This window comes from Castor canadensis, chromosome 4, assembly GCF_047511655.1.
Source record: "Castor canadensis chromosome 4, mCasCan1.hap1v2, whole genome shotgun sequence".
NCBI classification, from domain to species: domain Eukaryota; kingdom Metazoa; phylum Chordata; class Mammalia; order Rodentia; family Castoridae; genus Castor; species Castor canadensis.
In genome coordinates, this window is record NC_133389.1 from 157,277,717 (window position 1) to 157,305,248 (window position 27,532).

General features: G+C 38.4%; 1 protein-coding gene across 7 annotated transcripts in view; it reads right to left on the reverse strand.

The window, feature by feature from the left end:
• The window catches only part of Plekhm3 (pleckstrin homology domain containing M3), a 168,746-nt gene that overhangs the window by 74,157 nt on the left and 67,057 nt on the right, over nucleotides 1-27,532 (reverse strand). For all 7 annotated transcript variants that reach the window (XM_074071582.1, XM_020173404.2, XM_074071580.1 and 4 more), the window contains one exon: nucleotides 18,058-18,251. In XM_074071582.1, the coding sequence (XP_073927683.1) occupies nucleotides 18,058-18,251 (194 nt within the window). The remainder of the gene's footprint in view (nucleotides 1-18,057; nucleotides 18,252-27,532) is intronic.

Consider the following 27,532-nt stretch of genomic DNA (forward strand, 5'->3'; position numbering starts at 1 on the left):
GGGAGGAACACAGATAAGGGCCAACCGTTTTTACTTTGTTCATCTTAAAATATCTGGAATTATCTAAAGAATACTTTGATCCTCTGTGATTTTCCTCATGCTTGAGAAATTATGTTTTGAAAATTACCAGGTTACTCACATGTACTTCAGTGTCTAGATTTCCTCCTTATTTGTTAAATGCTCATATCCTTATGCCCTTTACTCAGATCTCCCTAATGTTTGTATCTTACCTAATGATTGGACATGTCCAATGACTAAATATTTACTATGTAAGTTATGGATTTTATATAGATTATATAAGTTATAGATTTTACCAGTTGTTTCACTAATGTCCTTTTTCAGCTCCAGGATTCAATCTAGAATATAACACTGCATTTATAGATTGCTGTTATTGCTGAAATATTTAAGTATTTGCAAGGTGACTTGAGACCCAAACATATGTGGAAAAAAGGAAACCTAGGACAGGGTATTTCAGTGAGTTCTGAGGGTAGAAGTGTAAGGTCTGATACTCTAATGTGGGGAAGAGGATGGCTGGGAGTGTTCAATGGAAGGAATAATCTTTTTGAAAGGTAATTGCTTAATAATGAACTCCCTTATAAAACAAAATAAAAGCAATGTGGCAGCAGTGCTAAGAAACAGACGTAGTGAATAAAGTGGGCTTGAAAGTCATTTTAAGATTAGTTCCTACCCTTTCTGTTGGTTTATAGGAACACAGATCAGCTGGAGAGTCAGAAGGAAGGACTGAATCTGTAACAGGGACAAATGCAGGATAGCATATATGTCATGTTTTGCTACTTATAATCTTCTCTGGTCTAAAATCCTAAAATTTCTATGATTGGAAGAAGACAGAATACACAAATTATTTACATATTTTACAAACCAAACAACACTGCCATGCCCTTTTTAGAGCATTCTATTGGATAACTACTCAGTCATCCAATAAAACACTTATTGTGTGATTAAAATAAGCGGGGCCTTGTGTTAGGTGCTGGAGATGGATACTTCAACAAACAAATGATGGGCAACAAAGAGAATTTCCAGCTTCTCCTCACTGGGTCCTCCTTATTTTTAAAAGCACTATCCATTGTTCTCGCAATCACTAAACAGCTTTGGTCATGGTCATCACTAATATTCCCTCAACATTATTTGTACAGCTAAAGTTGACTATTTATTTATTTAGTGTTGCTAAGTGTGTAAATATATATCACATGTTTCTTTTCTTTCTCTATTTGGAAGATATCTTAAGCCCCTCTGGAGCACTTTATCTACTGTCTCACTTTATTATTCTTCACATATTATAATTTACATGACGTCAGTCATGGCAGACTCAAAACATTGGAAAATGCAATATATGGAGAAAAGATAAAGGAACTGAGCTTATTGTGTCTGAAGAAGATGTGTCCAAAAGATTTAGTGGTGGTCATTAAAAATGCAGAATTTTAAGAGAGATAATACCAATCAGCTCTTCTTCTCCTGGGCATAAAACACTGAAGTCTAATGGGAGAAGGACAACAGGAGATATTAAATGTATCATTTTTAGTGATACTTTGTAATATAAATAAAAGAAGAAAGATTTTTCTGTAGCTATTGAGAGGTAAGGCTATACTATTTCTTAGAGGAAATAAGATTTCCAAGGCTGGCCAGCCAGATAAGGGCTCACTGCCCCTTGTTCCTCTTTCCCTGAAGGCAGTCTGAATTGGCAACATATTCTCTGAATATCTCCTTTAGGCATACCAACCACCAGGGAAGGATAGGGTAAATAAGGACATAAAAGCCAAACTAAGGAAAGGTAGGTTCTACCATCTGAGAGACACACAGGGCTTTTCCCTGCTGTGGCTTAAGTCCTACAAGTTGGCCCATCAGACAGAGGCCCTTGAGAAAATGGATGGAACAAATAGGAATTCCTTGGGGTCCCTTCTCCATAACTCTGATTAGTAGAGGAGTTCTGGATACCTAGATGTCCAAGATTTTCTCAGGTAGTATTAAGCTGCCTGAGGCAGATCTGACCAGGGAAAGACAGGGATCCTCAGGGGATGCAGTCACTTCAGGAACTCTACCAGGGAAGCAAATCTAGCATCCATTAAGACAGTCACATCAACACTAATTTTACTATTAATGTATACAATAAAGAATGGGTAATTATTTGCAATTTTTGTCAGAAAATATTTGCAATTACTTTGTCATGAATTTAATACAAACCTCTCTAACTTGTTATAGGAGATTTGTGTAGAACTGAAAGCCTCCACTCAATCTTGCTGGCTTAGATGTTTAGCCAAAGGGAGGACTGGTTTTCCAGGTTCTTGTCTCACAAAGCCAAAGATGAACTTGAAGGTGAGCACAGAAGTAGGAAAGTTTATTAAGGAAAAAAATGAAAGCTCCCAAGAGCAAGGGGGGTCCTGCATAGCTGCCAGAGAAGTGACTAGTCTGAGGTTTTTACCCATTTTTTTCTCCAGGGCTTTTTTCAATCTCGATGCTAATGAGGTGTGTAAAAAGCAGCATTTTGGTTGGCTGTGCCTGTGACATTCTGATTGGCTGTACCCTCATCCTCATACTGTCCTTATTCTGGTCTGTCCTGCTTTTCCTTCTTTCTACCCTTTAGGGTCTGAGGGAGGTCATAATGGAGGTTTCCAGGGGCCCTCTGTCTCATTGTCACTATGGCTAAGAACTTAAAATCAGATTCTAAAATGAGCACTTATTTCATTACAATAAATAGATACTGGTTTCATAACATGTGCCAGGCAGTGTGCTGAACCCTGACAATTTGGAAAGACTTGATTTTTAAAAAATATATAGACATATATGCAGGGTGAGGGCAGCTGCCAGGACACCTGGTCAGGAACAGCCTGAGAAATGACAAGTAAGGGATGACGGAAAGAAGTGGAAGGATGGCATTCCAGGTGGATTGAGTAGCAGAGATAGAAGCTTGGAGGCAGGAAAGAGTGCAGTGCTTCAGGGAATCACTCCTGAGGAAGGAGCTTTATAGGCACACATGTTTGGGAGGGTATACCACAGAGTATGAGATAAGAAAGTCAGGTTGTAGCCAAGCCAGCCAATTGGTTCATGCTGAGTCTACCTCCCAAAAGACAGGGGGCCACAGAAAATGCTTCAAGCAGGAGAATGACATAGTTGCTTTGTGACTTTACATGATCACTGACAGCAGAAAGGGATAGAAAGAGAGACTAAAGGATGATCATTTTTTTATTTTTGGAAAAACTAGATGAGAAATGAAGAAGGACTGGATAGCTGAACAGAATTAACTTTTTTTTTTTTTCAAGTACTGGGAGTTGAACTCAGGACCTCATTCTTGTTAGGTACATGCTCTACCATCTGAGTCATGCCCCAGCCTGAACAGAACAGAACTGGTTGCTGTGGGGTTGGGGAGATGGGCCTACTACCAGAGAGATTTCTGTAGTTGAATGCATAGGTCATGGTGACTAACAGGAAGCAAAGGCCAGAAAGAAGCCTGGGTTATTCAGTTTTCTAGCTAGGTCAGGTGGGTAAATGGTAGTTCCATTTGCTGACTTAGGAATAAGGAAGAGGAATCATTTTGTTGTGGGAAAGGTTAGCTCTGTTTTTGGAGGACAGGATTGGAACTGCCTGGGAAATATCCAGCTGGAGTCACCTGGAGATTTGTGTGCCCCTAGCCTACATTAGGTGAAACCATGAGAATAAGGGAAGGCCCAGGATAGCACAACATGGAAATGAGAAAAGATTGTAGCCTGGAGAAATGGCAATATTCCAGGAGTGATGCAGGGGGAAGACTGGGAAGAAGCACTTTGATAGGAAAAAGAAAAGCAGAAAACTATATAAGGGAAGCCAAAGAAGGACAGAATTTCCAAAGAAAGAGAGGGTGGAGTCAGTGGTATTAAAGGCAGTGGAGAGGTCAAATAATAAAAGTAAGTGTCAGCAGGATTTGGCAAACTGGAATTCATCAGTGACACAGATAGAGAGGTTTCAGGGCTTTGAGAAGTAGGGAAGCCAGAGGGGTGAGGGCTGTGATTACTCTTTTAAGAAGTTAACTTTAAAGAAAAGATCAGAAATTGGACTATCACTAAAGATGGATGTAGGACTAAGAAATTGTTCCTTTTCTTTTTATTTTTCAAAGATGGGAGAGACTTGGGCATATTTATATGCTAACATGAAGAAGCTAGTATAGTAGTATCAACTCTGAGTTGGTTAAGGACCTTATTATCAGACCTGAAACCTTGAAGCTAATACAGGAAAGAGCAGTGTATACACTGGAAGCAATAGATATAGGCAAAGACTTCCTCAATAGAACTAAAGTGACTCAGCAACTAAGAGAAAGGATTGACAAATGGGACTACATGAAATTAAAAAGCTTCTGCACAAAAAAAGAAATGGTCTCTAAATTGAAGAGACCACCCACAGAATGGGAGAAAATCTTTGCTAGCTATACATCAGATAAGGGACTGATAACCAGACTATATAGGGAGCTCAAAAAACTAAATTCCCCTCAAATCAGTGACCCAATAAAGAAATGGGCAACTGAACTAAGCAGAACTTTTTCAAAGGAAAAAGCCCAAATGGCTAAAAAAAAACACTTGAAAAAATGCTCACCATTCCTAGCCATAAAGGAAATGCAAATCAAAACCACACTAAGATTTCACCTCATTCCTGTTAGAATCACTATCATCAAGAACACCACCAATAAGAGATGCTGGCGAGGATGCAGGGAAAAAGGAACCCTCATACGTTGCTGGTGGGAATGTAAGCTAGTACAACCACTATGGGAAACAGTGTGGAGGCTTCTTCAAAAACTAAAATTAGATCTTCCATACAATCCAGAAATACCACTCTTAGGAATATACCCAAAGGAATGCGACTCAGGTTATTCCAAAGGCACCTGCACACCCATGTTTATTGCAGTCCTATTCAAAATAGCCAAGCTATGGAAACAACCAAGATGCCCCACTACTGACAAATGGATTAAGAAAATGTGGTATTTATACACAACAGAATTTTATTCAGCCACAAAAAAGAACGGCACTTTGTCATTCATAGGTAAATGGATGGAACTGGAGAACATCATCTTAAACACAGTTAGTCAGGCTCAGAAGGCCAAAAGTCGCATGTTCTCCCTCATAGGTGGATTATATACCTAAAACAAATGCAGTAATATTATTGGACATGGATCCAGTGACCCATGGGGAGGACCATGCATGGGAGGGATATGGAAAGGGAAAGAAACCAAAAACTTGAATGTGGTTGATGTGCTCACTGTATAGGTACGAATATGGTAATCTTAAACTGGCAGAGGCCACTATGGGAAGGGGACTAGGGAGTAGTGAAGAGATCTGGTAGAATTGAACCAATTTGGGTTGTAATACACATATGTATGGAAACAACACAAGGAATCTCTCTCTATAGCTATCTCTATCTCAAACTAGCAAAAACACAATATTTTTATTATCTTTTATGTTTTTTCTTCTACATAATTAAAGAACAAGAGGGTAAAACAGGTTCTGCCCAGAGGGTGGCAGGAGGGTGGGGGGAGGTAGCCCAAATAATGTATACACATGTAAGTTCATGTAAGTTAATGCAAAAGCAATAAAATAACATAATAATAATAATAATAATAAAAGAAGCTAGCACAGAAACAGGAGCAAAAGACACAGAAGTATGGGTAATTAACAGAGCCTGGCCCTGGAAAGGCCTCTAGGAAATGGGATACGGACCAAGATGGAAGTTTTTTCAAATATACATGCTTGCATATGCATGTATACACACACACACACACACACACACACACCCCACATGCATATACACACTCACTGTACTTTCTTAATGAAATGCTTCTATTTTTTATTAAAATATATAAAAGGCAATTATTAATCTGTCCAATGTAACCCCCAAACTTCAATACATTAAGGAACTCAAGCTGTAAAGGAACTGAAGGTTATCTGACTTAGCAGTCCTTTGGTAAACAGGATCCTTGCTACAAAAGGTCACTGTCTTTTGTTTTCTGATGAGGCTGCCATGTTTAGGACTTTCTGTGCATTGAGTGACCTGCTATGCCACAGTCCTATTAATCATCAAGTCTGGCAGCACTTCTATTGCAGGCCAACCACATGTACAGCCCTGCTCATGCCAGCGCAAGTTCATTTGGTTGGCCCTGACACCCAAACCAAAGGACAAAAGAGATAAGGAGAGTTAACTCCACATTTGTCTCATCTGTCAAAGGAAATCACATCATTGGCAAGTAGCACTATCAAGTTCCTGGATACCAAAGAACACTGAAGAAACCTGCTAAAGGATCATGAGAATCAGTTAGCACAATTATTTCTAGTGCCAACATTTTCTATCTTATCCTCTTTGGAATTGCTTGACGCACTGGGAAGGTAACATAGGCTTCATTTATAGATTGCTCTAATGAGAAGGGTAAGAAAAGATGAAAATTAAAAAGGGAAGAGGTCATATATGATTCAGAGCCCTTATATTAGCTGGCAGTTGGAGTTAAACATTCAGAAATAATTGCCTATGAAATCAAAGATAGCAGTCTTAAAAAACTAGGGGGACCTCATCATACCATTTTGTTCCATGACATTAAAGCAAATAAATCAAGACTGATTTAACTTGACTAATTTCTGAGAACTTTAACTCAGCTCCCACCAAGCCCTGATGCTCCTGAGAGAAAAGGGACCGGGTCATGCTCTGAAAGAAGTAGACTCTTTGCAAGATTCTGATCGACTTAATAAATACATGACACCCATATTCCTGAAGCTTAGTTTTTAAAGATACATAACAGACCCAAAGATAAAAAGGTTTTTAATGGAAATATCTTGGCTTAAATAGGCTTAAAGACTTACAACTTGCATATACATGCATGTAAAATCAAAACACTAACACACCACCAAATGCAAAACTAAATGATAAGGATCTCAAAGAATATGAATGGAAGTGAATAAGGAATAATTTGCAAAGGAAAATTCTCACATAGGATTACTGTGTTTTTTAGGAATATGTGCTTCAGAGTAAGTAATTTGGAGTAAGCTGAGGAGTCACAGTGTCTTTCCTTTGGAGGGCACACACACCCACACCAAAATCATCAGAAAGCACTATGAAGCATCCCCACGGAGATGCAATTTAGTGTTCGTGATATCAGCTGCAAACTCTTCCTGAAATAGTTACATTAGTCTGGATATGGATAGGACTCAGATGGACACTCAGCCATGCTCGGAAGCTAATGGAAAACCAATTTTAAATCAAAGGCAGGTATTTCGATAGCAACCCACGTGGAAGAAACAAGCTTCAATCATTCCTCTAAATACCTTATTTTGCTAATCTCATTGGCTGAAAAGTGGCAAGACTGCACCAGATATTATATCTTGACAGATAGTTATGGGAAATAAGGGTCTCTTTTACCTATCATTCAGATATTTGTTGTTCAGAAATTGCTTAAGTTTCTTAGCAATGATCTAAAGCCTGGAGTAGAAAGAAATGCTTGGGAAGTCATTTTTGACTGCTATTATTCTGGGGTCTGATTATAAAAGAGACAGATTATATCATAGCTGTCATATATCCTAGCTCAAATTCTTAAGATACTTTAATAGTAGCAAGAATATAGTTCTTTTCCTACAATGAGGTAGGAGGGGTTGTCTCAGAAAATGATTTTAGATAATTTATACACACACATATATATTTCATTTAATCCCAGAATAAGACAAAATAAATTCTTAACTTTTTGAAGAATTTTTCAGTAAACAACTATGCCTATATACAGTTTAGTAAAATCAATATAAGATTATATATGTATCAATATCTATCTATCTATCTATCTATCTATCTATCTATCTATCTATCTATCTATCTATTCTTCCAGAGGTCCTTCCTCAAAGTTTCATTAACCTATTTAGTATTGAGTAACACTGTCTTTTGCAGACAGTCTGTAGCTCCCTTTTATAGCACAGATACTGTTATGCAGATGTATTTTATAACGTGTGTGTGTGTATGCGTATGTGTGTATGTATATTTGGTTGAATGGGACCTCGGAAGAAAGTGAAGGAAGGGGAAGAGCTATTAGAAGATCAGGAGATAGACGACTTGAAAGCCATACTTCTAGAGATAATCCAAGGATAAAATAATTCTCAAAGTAGAATGAGAAGAACAGTTGCTTTAAAAAAATTATCAAAATGTCATCCTATATTTTAATAGTTTCTGAGTCCTGATAGATTCTTTCAACTGATCTGTTAAGGCTACAGCCCCAATTGTAGATAATGACATTTTTAATTAACTAACTTGACAAGTAGCCAAAAATTTGGCAAACCTTAAATCTTCCAGAAAATATAAAAAGTTGTATTCATTTACTGAGCTTAAAGGAGTATTATCAACATACTTGTTAATAATTAGTGAAATTAGTTTAGTGTGATAATATTGTTGCTACAATCGGCTTATTCTTCTAAAATTCAATATTAACTAGATTTGGTATGTTTGGATCTCAGATGTTTGTTATATTATTTATGCAGTTCAGAGACACACAAGTCTAGTCTCTGTAGATTTTAATAATTACACTGCCTTAGACATATTCTAGGCAAGAATTTCCATAAGACATTCTTAGTAAGTCAGGCTCCTAAATTAAGCATATTTCATTCACAACAGTCTGAAGTCTTTTCTCTCTAATATGTCTGTTTTTTAGGATATGAAGGAAGAAAAGGAGGTGATAATATGAAGAGATGCTACCACTCATTTAATAGATTGCTCATACAATCATTTGTTGAATACACTGAATAATAATCCTCATTTATCTTTTCTAAGATCAATGGTATGTAAGTATGCTTACACATCAAAATGTCATTTTTATCTAGTGATTCATGATGCTTTATATGAATATTTACTGATACAAAAAGATGTTCAAACATACTAAATGAAATGATTACATTAAAAATAGTATGTATAGTAGGAAATCATTTTAATGGAGGGAAAAAGCATTTTCAGAGAAAAAAGGTCTGAAAAGATGTGTACCAAAGTAGGATAATGGGTAGCTTTCTTATTTTTATTTTCTACGATCAGCAGTATCTCAGTATCTTTTGTAGTAATAAAAATTCAGTATGACCAAATTGAGTGGGCAGAATCTTAACAGTATTTCGTTCACTAATTTATTCAACAAATACTTATTAGCTCCCACTCCATGTCAGGTACTATTCTAGGCCTTGGTTAGATATAGTAGCCAGCAGAACAGGTAAAACGCCATGACCTGTGTAACTTATGCCTAGTAAGAAGAGCAGGACCACTGTATATGGCTGCTTGGGAATGGAAAAGGGAAGTTGTTAGAGGTGAGACAGAGGAGTAATGGGGTGGGGAAGATGGTATATGACTTTTACTTAGAGTGAAAGGTGAAGCTATTAGATTTGGGCCAGAAGTGACATTACCCAATGTACACATCAATTGTAGCTATTGTCTTAAGAACAGACTGAAGGGGCCAAGGTGGAAAAGAGCAGTTACTGCAACAATACAGGAGAAATGATGCAGCTTATACCCGAGTGAGTGGTGACAAGCAGATATATTTTGAAGCTGAAACTGACAGGGTATGCTGAGAAGTATTTGGCCTGAATAAGTGGATGGATGGAGGTACCATTAAGTGAGATGAGAAGGACTATGAGAGAGGGCAGTCTGCAATTGGAGTGGGGGCTTGGGATATTAGGAGCTCAGTTTTATACATTATGTTTGAGATGTTATCTGACATTCAAAGGCCATATCAGCCTTTGGACTACACTTAGCTCCAATGAATTCACTAGAAAGACATCCCCACCCCCTCCCTTGCCGGGTAACCAGGAAAGGAGTCTTGGTGTATCAAGTGACATTTATGGGGACTATCTAAGAGCTGAGCAAGTTGCTAAATTTTTCTTGAAGGAAGAGGAAGCAACAACACTCATCAAGATACTGTTAATAAAGTGGCAATCTCTATGGTAGAAACTTCTTGTTGCTCAGGAAAACTGGTATTTCAAGTGGGAACTCACTCTAGATAGAACCATAGTTTCAAATAAAATGTGAGACAGGAAAAGGTGGTTTAGAAGGTTAGAAGAATTACTGTTGGTATTCTCTTGAGACTCTCAAGTCAAGCTATTGAATTGCTTCAGAATGGTCTAAGTCAAAGACAAACGTTAACAGACATGGAATTCCCTGAAATTTGACAAAATTCTGCTCCAAGTAACCAGGATTTACCAGCCATACCGAGTCCCCAAATCACAGTTTCGATGATAGGTAATGGGAAATACTCAGGCAGTTACATAAATTTCCCTGGATTGCACGATTTCAGTACTCAGAAGAAAAAAACAGGTCTTAAGCCACGGTTTCTGAAAAGCTAGTCCAAACAGCTGGTATCAGTCTGAGTGATGTTTTTAGCAGTCCAAGGTAAAGTGTGGCAAAAAAAAAAAAAAATTATTTTAAAATCTACTTGCTTTTAAAAGGCTGCTTAGGGGCTGGGGGGTGGCTCAAGCGCAGGAGAGTGCCTACTTAGCAAGCACAAGGCACTAAGTTCAAACCCAGACCTCTACAAAAAAAAAAAAAAGAAAAAGATTTCTCGTAAGATGATTCTGGGGAGTTAAATAAATACTTGCCGAAATCTAAAACACAAATTGAAAAAACCCCTCAATTTCTGAGGTTGCTTGTCTGTTTATATGTCTGTAATTTATATGCTAAAATTTATATACTATAAAGCAACCATGTATATATTGCTGCATTTTTAAGTTTACAGGTCTGGCAAATGCGAAGGTCTGGCAAATGGTGACCTATAGAAAAGGCACTTGCTGGTGCTAATTATTATGCCTGGCAGGCCTGCCAGGGAACACAGGGGTACATATGTCAGCAACTGACCTCCCACAGCACTCACTGTGTGTCACCTCCTGGCCTTTCTTCACATTCTCCTAAGGAATGACCTGGATCAAGGCTTCAGAAGGATTAAAAGTGATTCCTCTTGAGAGTGTGGAAACCTCTACACATCACCATCACCAGCAGTAAGTTCACAGAGGGAGCAGCAATGATCCAAGCATCAGAAAACCTGGTTTCAATTGGACTTTGCTGCTTACCAGTCTTGTCACACTGAGCAAGTCACACAGTCACAGTTCTTTCTCTTTTTCCTAAATATCCTCTGCTCTATATACTTAATAGGGCTGCTATAAATAATAAATGGTATATTTCTGGGAAAGTCCCTGCTAATTGATAAAATCATAATTATATTACATACAGTAAACAATTCTGCAAATGTGAGATGATGTAATTATAACTATTAATAAGCTTTTATTGCACAGCTAGCATGTATAGTCTTGTTTTAGGTTATAAGGAAGAATAGGACAATCCTGGTCTTTAAGAGCCTCCCAGCTGGGTGCCAGTGGCTCAGGCCTGTAATCCCAGATACTTAGGAGGCAGAGATGAGGACGATTGTGGTTCAAGCCAGCCCGGGGAAATAAGTTTGCAAGACCCTGCCTCAAAAAAAAAGGCTTCACAAAAAAGGGTTGTAGAGAGGCTCAAGGTGTAGGTCCTGAGTTCAAGCCCCAGGACCACAAAAAAAAGAACTTCCCAATCTAGCCAGAAAGAAAGTATATATATATATATATATATATATATACACACACGGAGATTAAAACAACCTACGTGTCAAATGAGTGGTCCAAATGATCATTGCTGGAAGAGATCAGAGAAGGCATCAACCACTGAGGACAGGTGGGAAGAGGCAGCACTTGAGCTGACTTAGAGTGGACTAGTCAAATAGAGAGGGGAGGCAGGTGGTGTGTCAGAAAAAAATGACTATGTCACATTGGCTGGGGGAAGGGGGAGCGGGAGTGGTGGCTGCAGCCCATTAGAGACACAGTAGAAAATTCTGGGTGGTAATGTGGTTCACACAGGGACCAGGTGAAAGATAAAGTTATACATAAGTCAGTGTCAGATCACAGAGACTGGATACCCAACCAAGAGTGTTGTTATATGCTATAGGTAGCTGGACTGGAGAGGGGAGTCATGGGACATAGGATTTCCAGTTAGGAAATTAAATTTTTCAGAGAAAAACAATTACTTTAATTTGACACTTCAGTGGAGAGGTCCACTAGGGAGCCAGAGACAACAAGCTAGTGGTGATCTCTTTCTAGTTACTATAGATTTATAGAGGGATAATAACTCTCTCCCTCAGATGACAATCAGGGGTCCTGAGAAAATTAGTGATTCTTCACTAATGTGGAGTTGCCACATTGGTGACTGACAGGTCTGGAAGAGCTTGCAGAAAGGCAACTGGCCATGCTGGAATGTAGGAATGTTGGCTATTCCTAGTGTTAGGGAGCTAGATAAAGATGCAGAAACAGCAAGCATGCAGAAGAAGGAGACCCAGACAGGATGACTCCTTCCTGCAAAGAAGGGCAGGAAGAAGAGATGCCTAAGAGAAAGAGTGGCCAGCAATGGTTACGAGGTCAAGGAAGCAAGCATCTAGAAGTCACAGTGTCAGTGAAGAGTACAGTCTAGTCAGACTAGAAGAGGATTAGTGAGTGGGCAAAAAAGAAATGAAGACATTTCTAAGAATTTCAAAGGAATGCCTGAAGATATGGACTTAGGTGGTAGTATGAGCCAGAAAAATTTTTTGGATTTGTTTGTTTTTTTGGGGGGGGATTGTTTGTTTTTTTTAGGAGCTATCACAGGTACAGAAAATTGAGAGAGTAAGACATCACTCTAGAAGACAGAGCTAGAAGTACTGAGGCATAGTCTCTGAAGGACTCTGCTATATCACCACTGGAGGACCAGAGTCCAGGTGACTCCCAATGATACTACACATTCTGCACAGAAAGTCCTGGAAAAGCCCTGAGTCCCAGGCTCTTTGATGCCTCCAGGCTTAACTTCTTTTTGCCTCTTCCCAAGTACCTACCTCTTGGTTACTCCTGAGTTTCATTCCACTTAAAAATGTGACAGTTAACAATAACTGAGCACACACTGTTCTAGGCATTAGCTCTCTTCATCCTGAGACTTTCCCTATAAGGCTCTAAGGTTTTTAAGAGGGGAAGGTGAGCTCTGAGTTCAGGAAAGTCTAACTTCAGGGCCTACAATAAAACACCTCCATTTGTGCCCCCATTTTATTCTTTTTCTTGTTTTCTCCCTTGGACTTGGTAAACCAGATCTAATCTTTAGCTTTGTGGTAACTAGGAGCCACTCACTGTAAGATGGTGCTCCAGGTAGCTATCCCTTAAGTCACTGTACTGCAAATGCCTGAGGAGTATGCTGAAACAGTCTAGCCCAATACCATAGTCTAAAGAACTTTGAAGTTGATCTGCTATTATTTCATCTAAGTTCTATAAGCTTCTTCATGTTTGTCTTTTGAGAAAACCAAATCTAAGATTTTTGCTACTCTTTGGGATAGACTTCTTACCTGAAATAAAAATGATGGCTAAAGCTGAGACATACTATTTTTTTACAATTTAAAAAATATATATATACTATTATGTATCCAGCGTTAAAAACTCAAATGCATACAGACCCAGGCACCACCAAAAATGAACTGAATAGGCTAAGGTTAAGAAAAATAGGGCAGCCATGTATTATAGTCAAGTGACACTGGATTTGTGAGATAACAGGAGTAGTAGAGGTTACAGCAAAGTGGAGAGTCTTGTATCTAAAGTTGATTGCTGCTACACAAAAATAGGGGAAGCCCTGTATAACCAGAGCTTCTGATTTCCCAAGAGAAACCAGAAAACTTCAATTTGTGTGTGCATAAAAGCTCCTGATTGTTTAAATGTTAACAACTATTTTATCACCCCTAAGTTTGGTGGGGGCTATCCCTATAAGGTCAAACAAAACATGTCTGCTGGCCAAATTTGACTTTCAGGTACCTATTTGTAACCTCTAATTTACACACATCCTACTGCCCCTGTGTTCAGCTGAGCACACTACCAGCTCTTCTAGAGACCTCCCTAAGACTTTTCCCAATGGCTGCTGCTCTGGATATGTCCTGACATTGACACACATGCCAAGACTTTCATGTGCCCTCACATGTGGACTCAGTAAATAATTCTTCTCATGAAAAGTTAACTAGGCCTTGAGCTAATTTGGCAGGGTGGCCATCTGGGAGTCCTCAGAAACAGTAAACTGTCAGCACTGTAAACATTTTAGGCTTCATGGAGGACACTGACTTTTCTAAACTAATCACCCCTGCCAGTCAAGATTTGCAGTATGGGTTCAAGAACAAGGCGTCCATTTAACAACAATAACAAAAACAGTGAAGATGAAAACTGGACAGTCATAATAATGAAAGGCCTAAAAGCAAGCTGCGACTTCCCTAATAAGGTGACGACCAAAGTTGGCTCCCTGGTGGTTGAGCGCCAATACGATTAATCAGTCTGTTTTCAGTTTGCTTGCGACAGCAATATTAACAGTTTGCTTTATTCTGTTTATACGGTGCTGACAGGTCTTCAGCATGTTGGGCCTACTTGCTAGAGATTAATGGCCACTCTTATTCTGAGGTAAAAACCAGGCAGGGAGAGAATGCCTTTTACTACTAGATAAGAATTGAATTCTCATCCTTTTTTTTTTTTTTTTGTTCTCCTATTGCCCATAAACTCTTCCTTTTTTAAAATCTCTATCAGGAATAGGATGAGTAGGCATGTCTACAAGGTTGCCCGCACTGTTTAAACTTCCCTCTATTTAGATGTTATATCCTCAGGTGAAACAAAGGGAATATTAAATACTGATTTTTGGATAAGCATGTCATCATTAAAAGTATTGTTGGCTCATTTTGTCCTTAAAAATTCCATTACATATAAAAGTGAAAGAAATAGGTGTGAGGTGGCCTTTTTCAATGGGAATTTTAGCATATTAGTTGAACAATGGTTATCTTTTGTATTTATCACTATTTTTATGGACACAGAAGAGGGCAGAGTTAAGTATAGACTACTACAGGAAGTATTGTCACCTGAGAAAATCTCTTAGAGATTATTCCCTTAAATGGTTGTATTTCAACATAAGTAAAAAGATTTGAAATAAAACAAGTCCAGCCTCCTTCAACTAACTTCCTCCATACAAAAAGAAAGCTGTAAGAGTACTGTTTGCTAGTAATTTTTTTGTTCCAGGTTAGACAGAAATGGGAGCCCCCCAATTTTTTCGGGGGGGGGGTTGAGACGGGTATCACAATGTAGCATAGGCTGGCCTCAAACTCACAATTCTCCTGCCTCACTCAGCTTCCTGAGTGCTGGGATTACAGGTGGGTACTACCACACCTGATGCCCATTATTTTAACAGCATCTAAGTATAGGGCACCTAAGATAATGAAAATTAAGAAAACAAAACAAAGCAAAACCACCAATGTGCCCCCACCAAGGTCCTGTAGGAATCAACATATTATTGTTTGCACATACGGAGACTGCTCCACTCATTTTACAAGACAGTCACATAGATAATTATCACTGTAGGTACACCTAGTAACTGCAGCCTTAGGCACAGCTAGCTTTCTACCCACCTGCCTAGTTCACTCCTTTCCTGACACAGTAGCAGGAGAACAGGTGTAATTCTAGCAGAGAGGACACTAAGGGGTGACTTTTAAGTGGAACCTCTATTTTTTTTTTCTTTTTTTAAAGATAGGGTCTTGCTATGTAGTCCAGGCTGGCCTTCAACTTTCTATGTAGCCCAGGTTGGGTTCAAACTCGAGATCATTCTGCCTCAGCCTCCTGAGTGCTGGGATTATAGGCATGTACCATCATGTTCAGCTGGTCTCATGAACTATTTGCCTGGGTTGGCTTGGAATCGTGATCCTCCCAGCGTCTGCCTCCTGCCACTGGTGCCTGGCTTCAGCTGGAACATTTTATCAAAGACTCTATCAAAGATTTTTGAAGTCAAATATAAGAACAGTCTAGGATAAGAAAGCATTATTAATAACAATGATGGTAATTGCTAAGAGTTTACTTTGTGTAAGTACTATTTTAAACTCTTCAGCGGTACAAACCCATTTAATTTCCATAACAAAATGTACTGCAGTGAGAATTAAACAATAATTTTTGTTTAATGTCAGGGTGTTTGAGAGACCAGAACAATATACTGGGTATATCTGGGCAGATTTTGAATACCATTCTTGTACTTCAATAATTTGGCTACATAGTAAAGGTTAGATTGGAGAGAGAAAAACTGATGTTACATAGACTAGTTAGAAGAATACTGCAATAATCCTAGGAAAGATTTGAGAGTTATTCAGACACAGAATAGACCAAATCTTTTTGACTAATTTGGTCAGGTATTTCTTTCATTTGTTCACGCATTCATCACCTATTTTTGAGGGTTTTGGATGGATGAGACACTACTCTAAGTGATATATAAGAAAGTAAGGCAAAGAATAATTTGAAGATGTCTTCTTCCCCTAAATTGGGTACTAGTTATTGCACAGTGGTACCAATTGACCCTTAACACTGGTTCCCTGCCCCCCCATCTATCTATTTAATGCCTTCTGCCAGACACTGCTTTATATGATGGTCATAACAAGCCTAGCCAGAAAAAAATGAAGAGAAAGGAAAAAAGGATTGCTGTTTTCATTCTCACAGTTTGGGAGTGCTTTATTTCTAAAACTTCCACATCTCTCCTGGTGGTCTGGTCATAAGGCACAGTACATGGTGGTAAACCACCAGACTTTTGGAATATAGTAGGGATTCTTACTCATCCATATGGGGAAGAGGACCTCCTATTTTATTTCTAAATGTGTGCCCTGATTTGGCACATTTTAACCAAAGCAAAACATTATGCTAGAAAGGTATCTAACATGATTCCCATGTGTAGATTTCCTATCATCTACAAATATAGGCACAAGAAAAACAAGCTCTGAGCAAATCCAAAAGGTCCTGAAAATAACAGAACGAACATGCTTTGAACATTAAAAATCTTGCATTTAATTTAGTTGGTAAATTAGCTTGAGACATATAATTCTATCGCCTTCCAGAGAAGACCTGATCTTTTAAAATTAAGATCTGCCAAGATTTTATAAGAATAAATTCCAACTACTTTTTGAAAAACAACTAGATAATAGAATGACTACCACTAAAAAGTATTTTGCTCCATGGCAGCAACCTTTTCATTATTATTTTACAAGAGCTTGTCCAGATATTATACATCTTTTCACTATCTACACTTAGTTCTTTAAATGTCTTCCTCAGATGCGCAGGGTTATGTCAGTTTCTCTTGATCTAACTGGATCTCAAATCACAAACTCCATCATTTTAACTCTTTCCAAAGGTTCTTATGCAGGTAGGCTTGCTTCCAAAAACATTTAACATGACTAATCTATGCTGCTGGTCATTTCTATTGAAACTGAAAAAAATCAAAAGGTATTTTTAGGGACTTATGCACCCCATCAACAATTATTTCAAGTATAAGCTAGTTCGTTTATGCCAAGGATGAGAGTTTAAAATGCTCATAAAATCTAACTGTAAAAGAAGGAATTTTATGAGAGCAAAGCACATTTTAACTTCAACTTTATTTTAAGGGTTTGAGCCTGGTTTGGACTTGTGTATTCTATGAACTATGAGCTCAGTTATGGAAAGGAGGCTGCACCAATGATACCACGAAAAGGCAGAATCCTGGGCTTGTGCCTTTTAATTCCAGCTCTCCTGCCTGCAGCATTTACAAGCTTGGATATTTGTTTCTGTATGGAAAGTAAGATTTGAATAACCACCTATTTGTTTCTCATTGGAAATGTTTTTTAGTTATGAGATATATTTCAAACATGCTTATGTTTAGTGATGATAAGTAGGAAAGTATAAAACACGGCATTAAGTGGCCAATGAAGAAAGTCCTATGATTACTATCTTAAATTAACACGTGGTAAGAGAAAGCTTGTGTCTTGGCACTCTGTCCCTGGGTTGAAAGCCTTCGGTTACGCTGAGAAATTATTTTCATTTTGCTTTGCTCAACCAAATAAAGGAAGTCAGAGGAGAAAGTCGGAGATGAGCCCAGAGCGAGGGGGCAGTGGAGGTGGAGGGAGACCCACTGACTTAGAGAAGGCCTGCCCTGGAAAAACCTTGAGGGATCATCCAGCCACCTTCCCTGGGCGGAGGGAAAACAAACTGGAGCTGCGTGACATTTATGGCTTACCGACGACGCAGATCCTCTGCCACGGCTGCTCGGCAGCTGAACAAATAGGCGCGGAGCGATTTGAGCCGCTGGCGAAGCCGCAGCACAGTAGCCAGCGGCTCGGCGTGCAGGTACAATATGGGGTTATCCTGCTGGATGTCGATCAGGGGTTCTTCGTACACGTACTCCAGAAACTCCTTAGCCTGCTTCGACACCTGCAAAACAGGCGTTGGCAATCATTTCTGATCACTCATTCAGCTTTCTACACCTGCTCAGCGATAGCTTAATAACAAAGTGACATTATTTTCTGTACACAGCTAAATGAAAAAGCCCATAGTTGAATAAATATAAATTTTTGTTTCTCTTTCTATCTTTCAGACATTCAACTGGTACAACTTGGAAGGAATTAATACTTCTGTATATTGGTTGTGGTAGCAATTAAACGATCCTGTATACATGTTAGATAAATGATACAGAACTCTTCAGCCCCGTCATATCAAGGTCAAGTTCCTGTTTTGTTTGTTTGTTTTTTATATCTTATTGTTGTGAAACTGCAAAAGGTACACCGGAGCTCTCTATACTATATATGCAATTTCTTGTGAATCTATAATTATTTCAAAATTAAAAGTAAGACAAATAAGCAGGCATTCATTATGACCCTCAAGATGAACACTGAATTTTAAAACTACATAAATATATATGTATATATGTATATTTACTCCATAACTTTAAAAAACTAGTCACTTAAAAATAGGTACTCATACAGATATTACCAAACTTAAAGGAATGAAAGGATATTCTCAAAAAAAAAAAAGAAGAAAGAAAAGAAGGGATACCATATTAAGAATTGTTTGACTGAATAGAAAACAGGCTCAAACACACTGTTTCAGTGCCCAGAAAGGAGATGCTCTTATTACAACACCTTTGAACTTGGGCTGACTGTAGCCAATATATCCATCCAACTGTATATCCACTTCTGGCAAGAATATGAAAGTTGATTTTTAAAATGTCATTGTCATCAGTAGAAATAAACAGTGCATTGGAGACACAATGCACCAAAGACAAAGAGTAGTTTAAATAGTGCATGACACACAGGTAATTGTTCAGTCTCTACATGCCAATTCATTGATCCTGAGATACAAATGAGAGACTGATACACAGAGTTGGCTCAGTTTCTACTTATGGAATGTACAAATCTTTCCAAAAAGTTTCCACTAACATGTCTCTAGAAGAAAGGCTGGAATTCAGCACTAAAACAAACAACTCGACTCATTAGAAAGAAAACTGAAAATCCACTATACTTTATACTCTAGACCAATGCTTATAAATGAACATAAATTGGATACAGTCCCTGCCTTCAAGGGGCTCATTGTCTCACTGTTTAAACACAAACATTTAAAACTGTATGTAGCTTGGTTAAGGCCCACTGGCTTTGACAGGCCAGATAGGCCTGTCAAAGCACGTGATACTGGATTTGGGTCTAAAAGATAAGTAGAAACTCACATGGTGAGCAGAGAGGAGAGTACAACTGGCAGATACAACCATGAAAATCTCTCAATATGTACATGTGATCATTCGATTTATGGCTATTGTGCACTGATCAAAACATACACTCTTATACACATTTATAAGATTCATCATTATCATTTTTTATATTGTAAAGCATATACCAAAGCTTATATTCCTTATAGGGATGCAAAAATTGCATCATTTCAGAAAACAAATCTTTTTGAGGCATACAGACACTGGTGTATGCCAGATACCATAGCAAGCATTAGGCCTTTGGTAGAAGATAAACTAGGCATGGCCCTGTCCTCAGGCACCTCTGCGTGCAAAGGCAGAATTGGGCTAAATATTTTATTTATCATGTTTAAATATTTGCTGTATTTAAATATTTTCAATGAGGGGAAAAACTGATGGTGTCCTAGGAAATGAAATACAATTTACTTGAAACTGTTGCTAAAAATGATATATTGTACAATTCAATTAGTCTTTCTGTGTCTATGGAGCAGTGTTTACACTGAGTCAGGGCCCTGCTGAATTAGGTTAACAATGCTACCTTTTAGTAGGTGAACAGGACAAAGGGCACTGGCCAGTCTCCCAGGCCTTAAAATGCTTCTCTCTTCAGGTGGTACTTAAGCCCAAAAACAAAAAAAGAATCTTTTACAGAGACAGTAAAAGCAGGGAGACAAATGGGAAACAGCTACTGACAGCAGTATTCATAAATTGATACGACAAAAAAACAAAAGAAGAGTTGATTTCACTAATGTCTAAGGCACTGCCTTCACAAGTTATAACTAACATTAAGCCTATCAGCACATCATTGACACTGCTGCTTGGCTATGTGAGCAAATCTCTGCCACACTGAACCATTTTTGGCAACAAGGCTGAACACAATCTCTAAGTTTTGAGAATAATCAGCCACTAAGACTGGTGAGGGAATTTTTGAGAGAACTCAAAATTTGGCATGCAATGCTATTTTTGCAAAATAGAACATTATATCCCTACTGGTTTCTTAAATTTGAAACGACCCTCCAGACTGGTATAAGGATTCTACTCTTAAACTCAACTATAATTAAAAAGCATTTTTTAAAAAGATTTTTTAAAAGTTACTTAGGGAAAGAAGCCAATGATATTCTTAGGTGACAAAGTTTATGTGAGAGAAAGATTCTTTCTCATTAACATAAATATTATATGAGTTAAATGTAAACATGGAATATGTTCCAACCAAGAACTCAGAGCTACTGTCCTACTTCTTGCTAACCAAATTATGAAAAATATGAAATGCCGAGTGCTGTTTCTGATGTGAGCAACAACTCAGCCCATCAGTCAGTGCAGATAGCTGAGCTGTTTATTTTTTTTAAAAGTGAATGGTTTTGGCTGCCACTCTTTTATATGATTCCACAAGAGTCACACTGGAATCAATTTTTACAGTCAATGGTTCATTTCTTAAACCCACTAGTATATTAGCATTTTACTAAATAATATTTAATATTAGTGATATTATCTTTTTTTTTTTTTTTTTTTTGGTGGGACTGGAGTTTGAACTCAGGGCTTCGTGCTTGCAAAACAGGTACTCTAGCAACTGAGCCACACCTCCAGTCCACTTTGTTCTGGTTATTTTTGGAGATGGGGCTCTCACAAACTATTTGCCTGGGCTGGCCTTGAATTGCAGTCCTCTAGATCTCAGCCTCCCAAGTAGCTAGAAATACAGGAGTGAGCCACCAGTGCCTGGCCTATTAGTGATATTCTTATTATTCATATAAGTGAATCTCTCCGTTGCTCTTTTGCTTACAGACAGAGTAGTTTAAGACATAAAGAACTCAACCCCATGCCTGTGGTTGTGCAGTGTTGTTTGAACCGCCTCAGTCTGCACACCCTGCATTCTGCATGGTTAAAGAAGAAGGAAGTCTAGGTGGAAACCGTCTCCTCTTCCACTTCACATTCAGGAAGAGTTGGAGAAAACAGAACAATCACATTATAGCTAACTATAAATTAAGAATGACCAAATCTGCTATTTATACATATATGCTTATGTATTAACACATACGGTTTGAGCATCAAATGTGATCACGTGGTCATGTGTTTGTTATACTGGTGACAGCTACCTCTTAAAGTTCTTGGATGTTATTTCTGTTTATGCAGTCCTGAGAGGGAGGTTGTAGAATAGTATTCTGGTCACCAAACAGGCTTGAATGAAAAAGCAATGTGGCAAAGGGAATGGTTACCATAGACAGTAATTTGCAGATGTTGTGCTGGTAGTAAGGACTTTATTTTTTACTAAAGGAGGAAAAGGTATAAGAATAAAACATGTGAGAACAAAATTCTTAGAACAGCAAGGACAGATAATGATAATGCAGTTCAATCTGTGTAAAGGAATACTAATCCCACAGAAAAGATGTTCTGAGGTCCAACAAGAACTACTATACTTTCTTTCTTGGTGATTCAAAGTGCAGCTCATTAGCAATATTAAAACTCTAAGACATTTTGTACTGAAGAAAACCTGCTTAGTCAGTTACTTCTCAAAGCTATTTGACTACAGTCAGGGCAGCTGTTTAGTGTTGTGCGGGATTTATAGTGGGCAAGGGAGTGGGAGAAGAAAACCAACTGGGGGAAGAGGCCATTCTTCTTTAACTTAACTCCCTCCTCTCTCCAATTTGTAAGCTTGCTGGACTGTGCCCTCGTGGAGGGATCCTACTCAATCCTTAGAGATGGGCTGGCTGTGACCTTGCCACAAAGCCCTATTAACATGTTCAGAACTTGTGAATGCTCCATGGAATCCACTTTGAGAAATGCCGAATTTATCTGTATTTAATAGGGGATTTAAAAATTTTTATTTTGTTTATTTATTTATTTTTTTGAAACAGGGTCTTGCTATGTAGCCCCAGGCTGACGATCCTCCTTGCCTCCACCTCCTAAGTGTTGGGACTACAAGTGGGGGATACCACACACAATTCTGCATCCAGGAACTCAAATGACTTATTTATGTCATTTCAGGGCAGAACTGGAGCCAGAACTCAGATCTCTGCATATCTTGCTCTATGCTCTTTAGCACTGTTTATACTTACAGTTCTTTTTATTTTTAAATTAGTCTACCATAACCTGTCAGCTCATTATTCCATTAAAAAGAAAGGTAGAGGGTTGGAGGAGAGAGGGAAGGGACGGGGGAGGGGCCATGGGGGAGAAATGACTCAAATAATATATGCACATATGAATATATGAATAAAGAAAAAAAAAAGGGGGGTCCCTGCCTGTCTCTACCCTTCCCCCATGTCAAACAGAAAGTCAGTAGGCTGCAAATGGAGACTGATCTATAGTGTAATCAGGCAGTATACAGGCATGTGACCTCCCATTTGATTTTAACTCTAAAACAAAACTAAAGTGCAGAAACATTTCATTTATCCCAAAGTAATTAAGTGGGTTTTTGTTTGTTTGTTTTAACTGTCTTTCTCCCTCCACTGGAATAAGAATATTCACAAGGGCACAAACTATAGCCACATTGCTTAGAATACAAATGAATGAATAAATGTGTACTCTACAATGCTGTAGTCATGACTTTGAACCATACACTCTTACTTTGGGTACAACTTTTAACAGTTTGGTTTTTAAAAAAGAGAAAGGACAACTACAGGTAGCACAGTGACAACAGAAATGTCAGCTGACAATAGAAGTGACAGCTGACATCCTGGTACTAAGGGGAAAAAAAAGAAATAGATGATAAAAACATAGCATACAACCCTACTCACACATGTACATACCTACATGAGGAAATTATCTACAGATAGTTTCACTCAAGAATAACAGAACTTATATTTAAAATGATGTATGAAGTTATTCATTAAATCACTGTCTATAACAGTAAAAGGCTAGAAAAATCTAAACTTTTATCAAAAAAAGGACTGATTAGGCAAATGTGTGTGTGTGTGTGTGTGTGTGTGTGTGTGTTAGAGAAAGAGAGAGAGAGAGAGAGAGAGAGAGAGAGAGATTCAGGAAGGAATATGGAGTGGCTATTAAAAAAAAGACAAAAGGTGTAAGGAAGTTTTATGATCTAACTGGAAAATCCTCTAAGGACAGAGAGTCTATGACAATGAATTTTACCATTTTTATATGAAAACACACATGTATGTAAAACATCTCTGGAAGGACACATGAGAAAGGAGTAATTTGGAAAGGTGAATGGGGTAGGAGGGAGAAAGGAAGGGAGGGAGGGAAATAATCTATGTTATGCATGCCCTTTTCCACTTTCTCAATCTTGAAATCTCAATCTTGAAATCTCAATCTTGAAATCTGTGAAAGCACATTAGATTCAAAAAAGAAGAGAGAATAAAAGTGTGGCAGTATAAGTATAAGCAGTGAGAGCCATTTAGGAGAAACAGTTGGCTCATTAGACTTTGAAGTTATCTATCACAGGACAAATAGTCACAATTATAATTATAATTCTATAGCATTAAAAAGGCTCACTTTTAATATGTATTTTCTTAAATAGTATACATGTGACAATTAAAATTTATAAAATTACAAAACTAACATAATCTCAGGACTGGAATTTTAGAGAATAAAAATCCAGAGAGGGGAAAAATATCACCTATAATTTTGCCACAGTAAAACAACCATTTATTGGTTTGATATAACATTTCCTTCCAGTGTTTATTCTTACCTCTATAGTGAAAAATCATAAAGTCTTAATAAAGTCAATCACAACCATGGCTCTTCTTGGTCCTACTAAAATAGGTATTGGGGCTAATGGATAAGGAGTCAGAAATTTGATAACAATTTGTTCTCAAACTTTCCAAATAACTCTGATCAAGTGCTTTTCCCCATCACAGAGCTTTCCTGTAGCTCTGCAAGGGCATCAGAGCTTGCCTTGAATGCCTCAAGATGTAGAGATAGGAAATAGTTTAGGTAAATGGAAGACCCCCAGCTGATGGGATGTGAAGATTCAGGTGAGGATACAGAAACATTTTGAAAAGGCACAACAATGGGGAACTATTTAGGAAGAATTGAGCTGTTTGGGTTCCTTAACACCTTTTTGTCATGCCTGATAGTTTTGAATAGGGGGCTCAGAAAGTTACCCTCAGAGAGACTTTCATTAGAAAATGGCTACAGAATTTGAGGATAGGGTTTAGCTGCTTCTTAATCTTGGAGCTCAATTCAACCTGCAGGGGTATACCAGAGAACAGATGAAATTATACTTTAAAAATAATTAGGATTATTAATACTTTAGAGGACAGATGAGGAAATGCTTAAGATGACAAATTTCATTCTGTTCTAAGAAACCACTTTTTCAATCTTTAAAATGAGGCAGTCACATATTTGCTATTAAGGACAGCAGGCAGATATAACAGAACAATGCCTGGTTTTAGAAACTGATAGGTCCAAATTGATCCTCACAATTAGAAGCATGAAGTTAAATCGTGATGTCTGAGCAAAGAGAGACAGACCTAGACTAAATGAAATATAGTTACTTAATGCCAAAGAGAGACGATCCAGATAAAATCAGCCAGCTATGTTCTTACTTTAAAAATCTTCCCTGGTTCACTGAAAACATGGGAAGGAGTCATCTAACAGAGAAGATTTTCCCCATCTGCAGCATGGATGAAGTGAGTGTACCTAATAAAGCTACCTATCCTCTCAAAATTGAATCTAGTTACTTGAATGACCACCACAACACCACAGCCTGCTTTACAGAAGGATGAATGACTGCTACCTTGGTGGGTTTCGTAGCCTTCAGAGCTCACTGGAAACACATCTCTTCCTCTATGTCATGCTTCAGAAACCATGCCTGTTTTTTTCATTTTCTTAGTCAATGCTACTTTTTGTGCTTTTGCTCCACTAATTGATGGTATCTTCTGGCAGACATGACCAGCCTGTGTTCTCCATAGATCATGGGGCTGGCACCACAAGCATATTAATCTAAAGCAAACCCAACCAGTCTTTTTTCCTCCTAAATATGATTTTATAGCCTACATTCAGAGTGTCAAGTACAAGATCCAGAAGAGAGCATGATAACTGTCTGGTGGAGGGAAAGAAAGAATTAGGAGAGAAAATGAGGTTTAAGCAAGGTTTTAGGATTTGCTAGGCTGGGTAAGGGCAAGAGGAAACAAAAGGTGTGAAAACAGGTTGACAGGATGGAGAAGAGCAATGATGTATGTGATCTTAATGAAGACACTAATGAGAGTTCATGTGGATGCAGGGGCTAGAAAGGCATGTAGGACTAGAGATCACAAAAGGTCTAATATGTCAGCTAAAGGAACTGCATTTATTTTGCAGATAATCATGGCAAAAGCTGTCCTAACTGAGCATCCATTATGTAGCAGACCCTGTGTTATGTGCATTCTGTAATTCATTCATGTAAGCAAACAGCAAGCTTATAAAATAGGTGTTATTATTACCTTCATTGTAATGGTGAAGAAACTAAGACCAGGTGAGGGTAACACATGCATCAGAGGTAAATTAAGGCCAGAAGAGGCAAGACTTGAGAAGTAGAAATACAAGTAGGAGGTTAGTGAGCTCTTTCACTGCCAAGGTTATGAGCAAGTGTGAGGGACTGGGGAATGTTGAAGAGCATGGCCTCCAGAGCTGAAATTAAGTGGCTGGTTTAGCTGACTGTGTAGGCAGGGATGGTCTGGCAGAAAGGAGTTCAGATGTCATCCGGCAGTGGTGACTATGGGGAAATTCACCGAGCCAGGCAATGTGCATGGGGTGGGGCGAGGGGCATTAGGTGAGTGTGTTAAGGCCAATGTGAGGCATGTTGAGTTTGAGGTGCCCTGGGGACAAACTTTACCCTTTAGTTCATTCAGTATACACTCCTGCCCACCTACTATTGTGCCAGCAGCTGTGCTAAGACATTCCCTGTGCTCAGGAAAGTAAATGTTATAAACAGACAAGCAAGTAGGTATTATATGGGTGTGATGATAATGAAAATAGTAGTAAGTTCCATTAATTAAGTGCTTATCACAGTCATCTCCTAAGTGTTTTTCTTCTATTAGCCCAATTCCCTAACAGAATTTACGTATACGTATGAGTTATCAATGAACAAATGCTTATCTGGCACGTACTGCATGCTAGGCACTGTTCTAAAGCTTCACATGCTTTAACCCATTTAGCCAGCAGTAATCCTATCAGGTATTATTGGGCTCATTTTAAGGATGAGGAAATTGAAGCACAGAGAGATTAAATAATTTGACGAGGTCACACAGTCAATAAGTGACAAAGCCAAGATTTGAACCTAGGAAGTCTGGATTCACTTTACAGATTAGGACCCTGAGACTCAGGGAAGTTCACATCATTTTCCCCAACAATTAAGCACCAAGAAGAGGCTGAGGTATGCTTTGGGCAAATGCCTGTTTAACCCCATGCTCCTGCTATTAACCCATATGTGCAGTTCTTGAAACCCATTCGTGACATGATGGTGGCACACAGGAGAGCATGATGGTGCAGTAACTGAGGAGGAATGGGGAGCAACAGGGAAGGTATCATCAGAGGAGATGCTTTTATTAGCTTAGAAGAATGAGTGGAATTCCCCAGAAGGATAAAAGCATCTGGAGCTCATGTGGAAGAAAAAAGTGCTCTTCTTTCTGCTTAGTTAGAAGGAAAAGCAGCACGGTACAGTAAGGAGAGGTACAAATACGGACATGCTTATAGACAGTCATATTCATCTCTTATAACTTCAATTTTCTCCTTGCATTAGGAGGCAAGGTCAGTTCCAAGACAAGGAATCCTGAAGCCAGGAAAGGCATGAATGGTTATTGGGTAGAACAGAAGACAGAGATGATAATAGGAATATGGAAAAGGACATAAGACAGCTGGATATGCTAGTACACCCCTGTAATCCTGGGACTCTGGAGGTTAAGGAAGGAGGATCAGGAGTTTGAGGTCAGCCTGGGATACATAGTAAGTTCAAGGCCAGCCTGGTCTACATACCAAGACTCTGTCTCAAAAAAAAAAAAAAAAAAAGAAAGTAAAGGAATGAATGAATAAAATAAAAGAATATAAG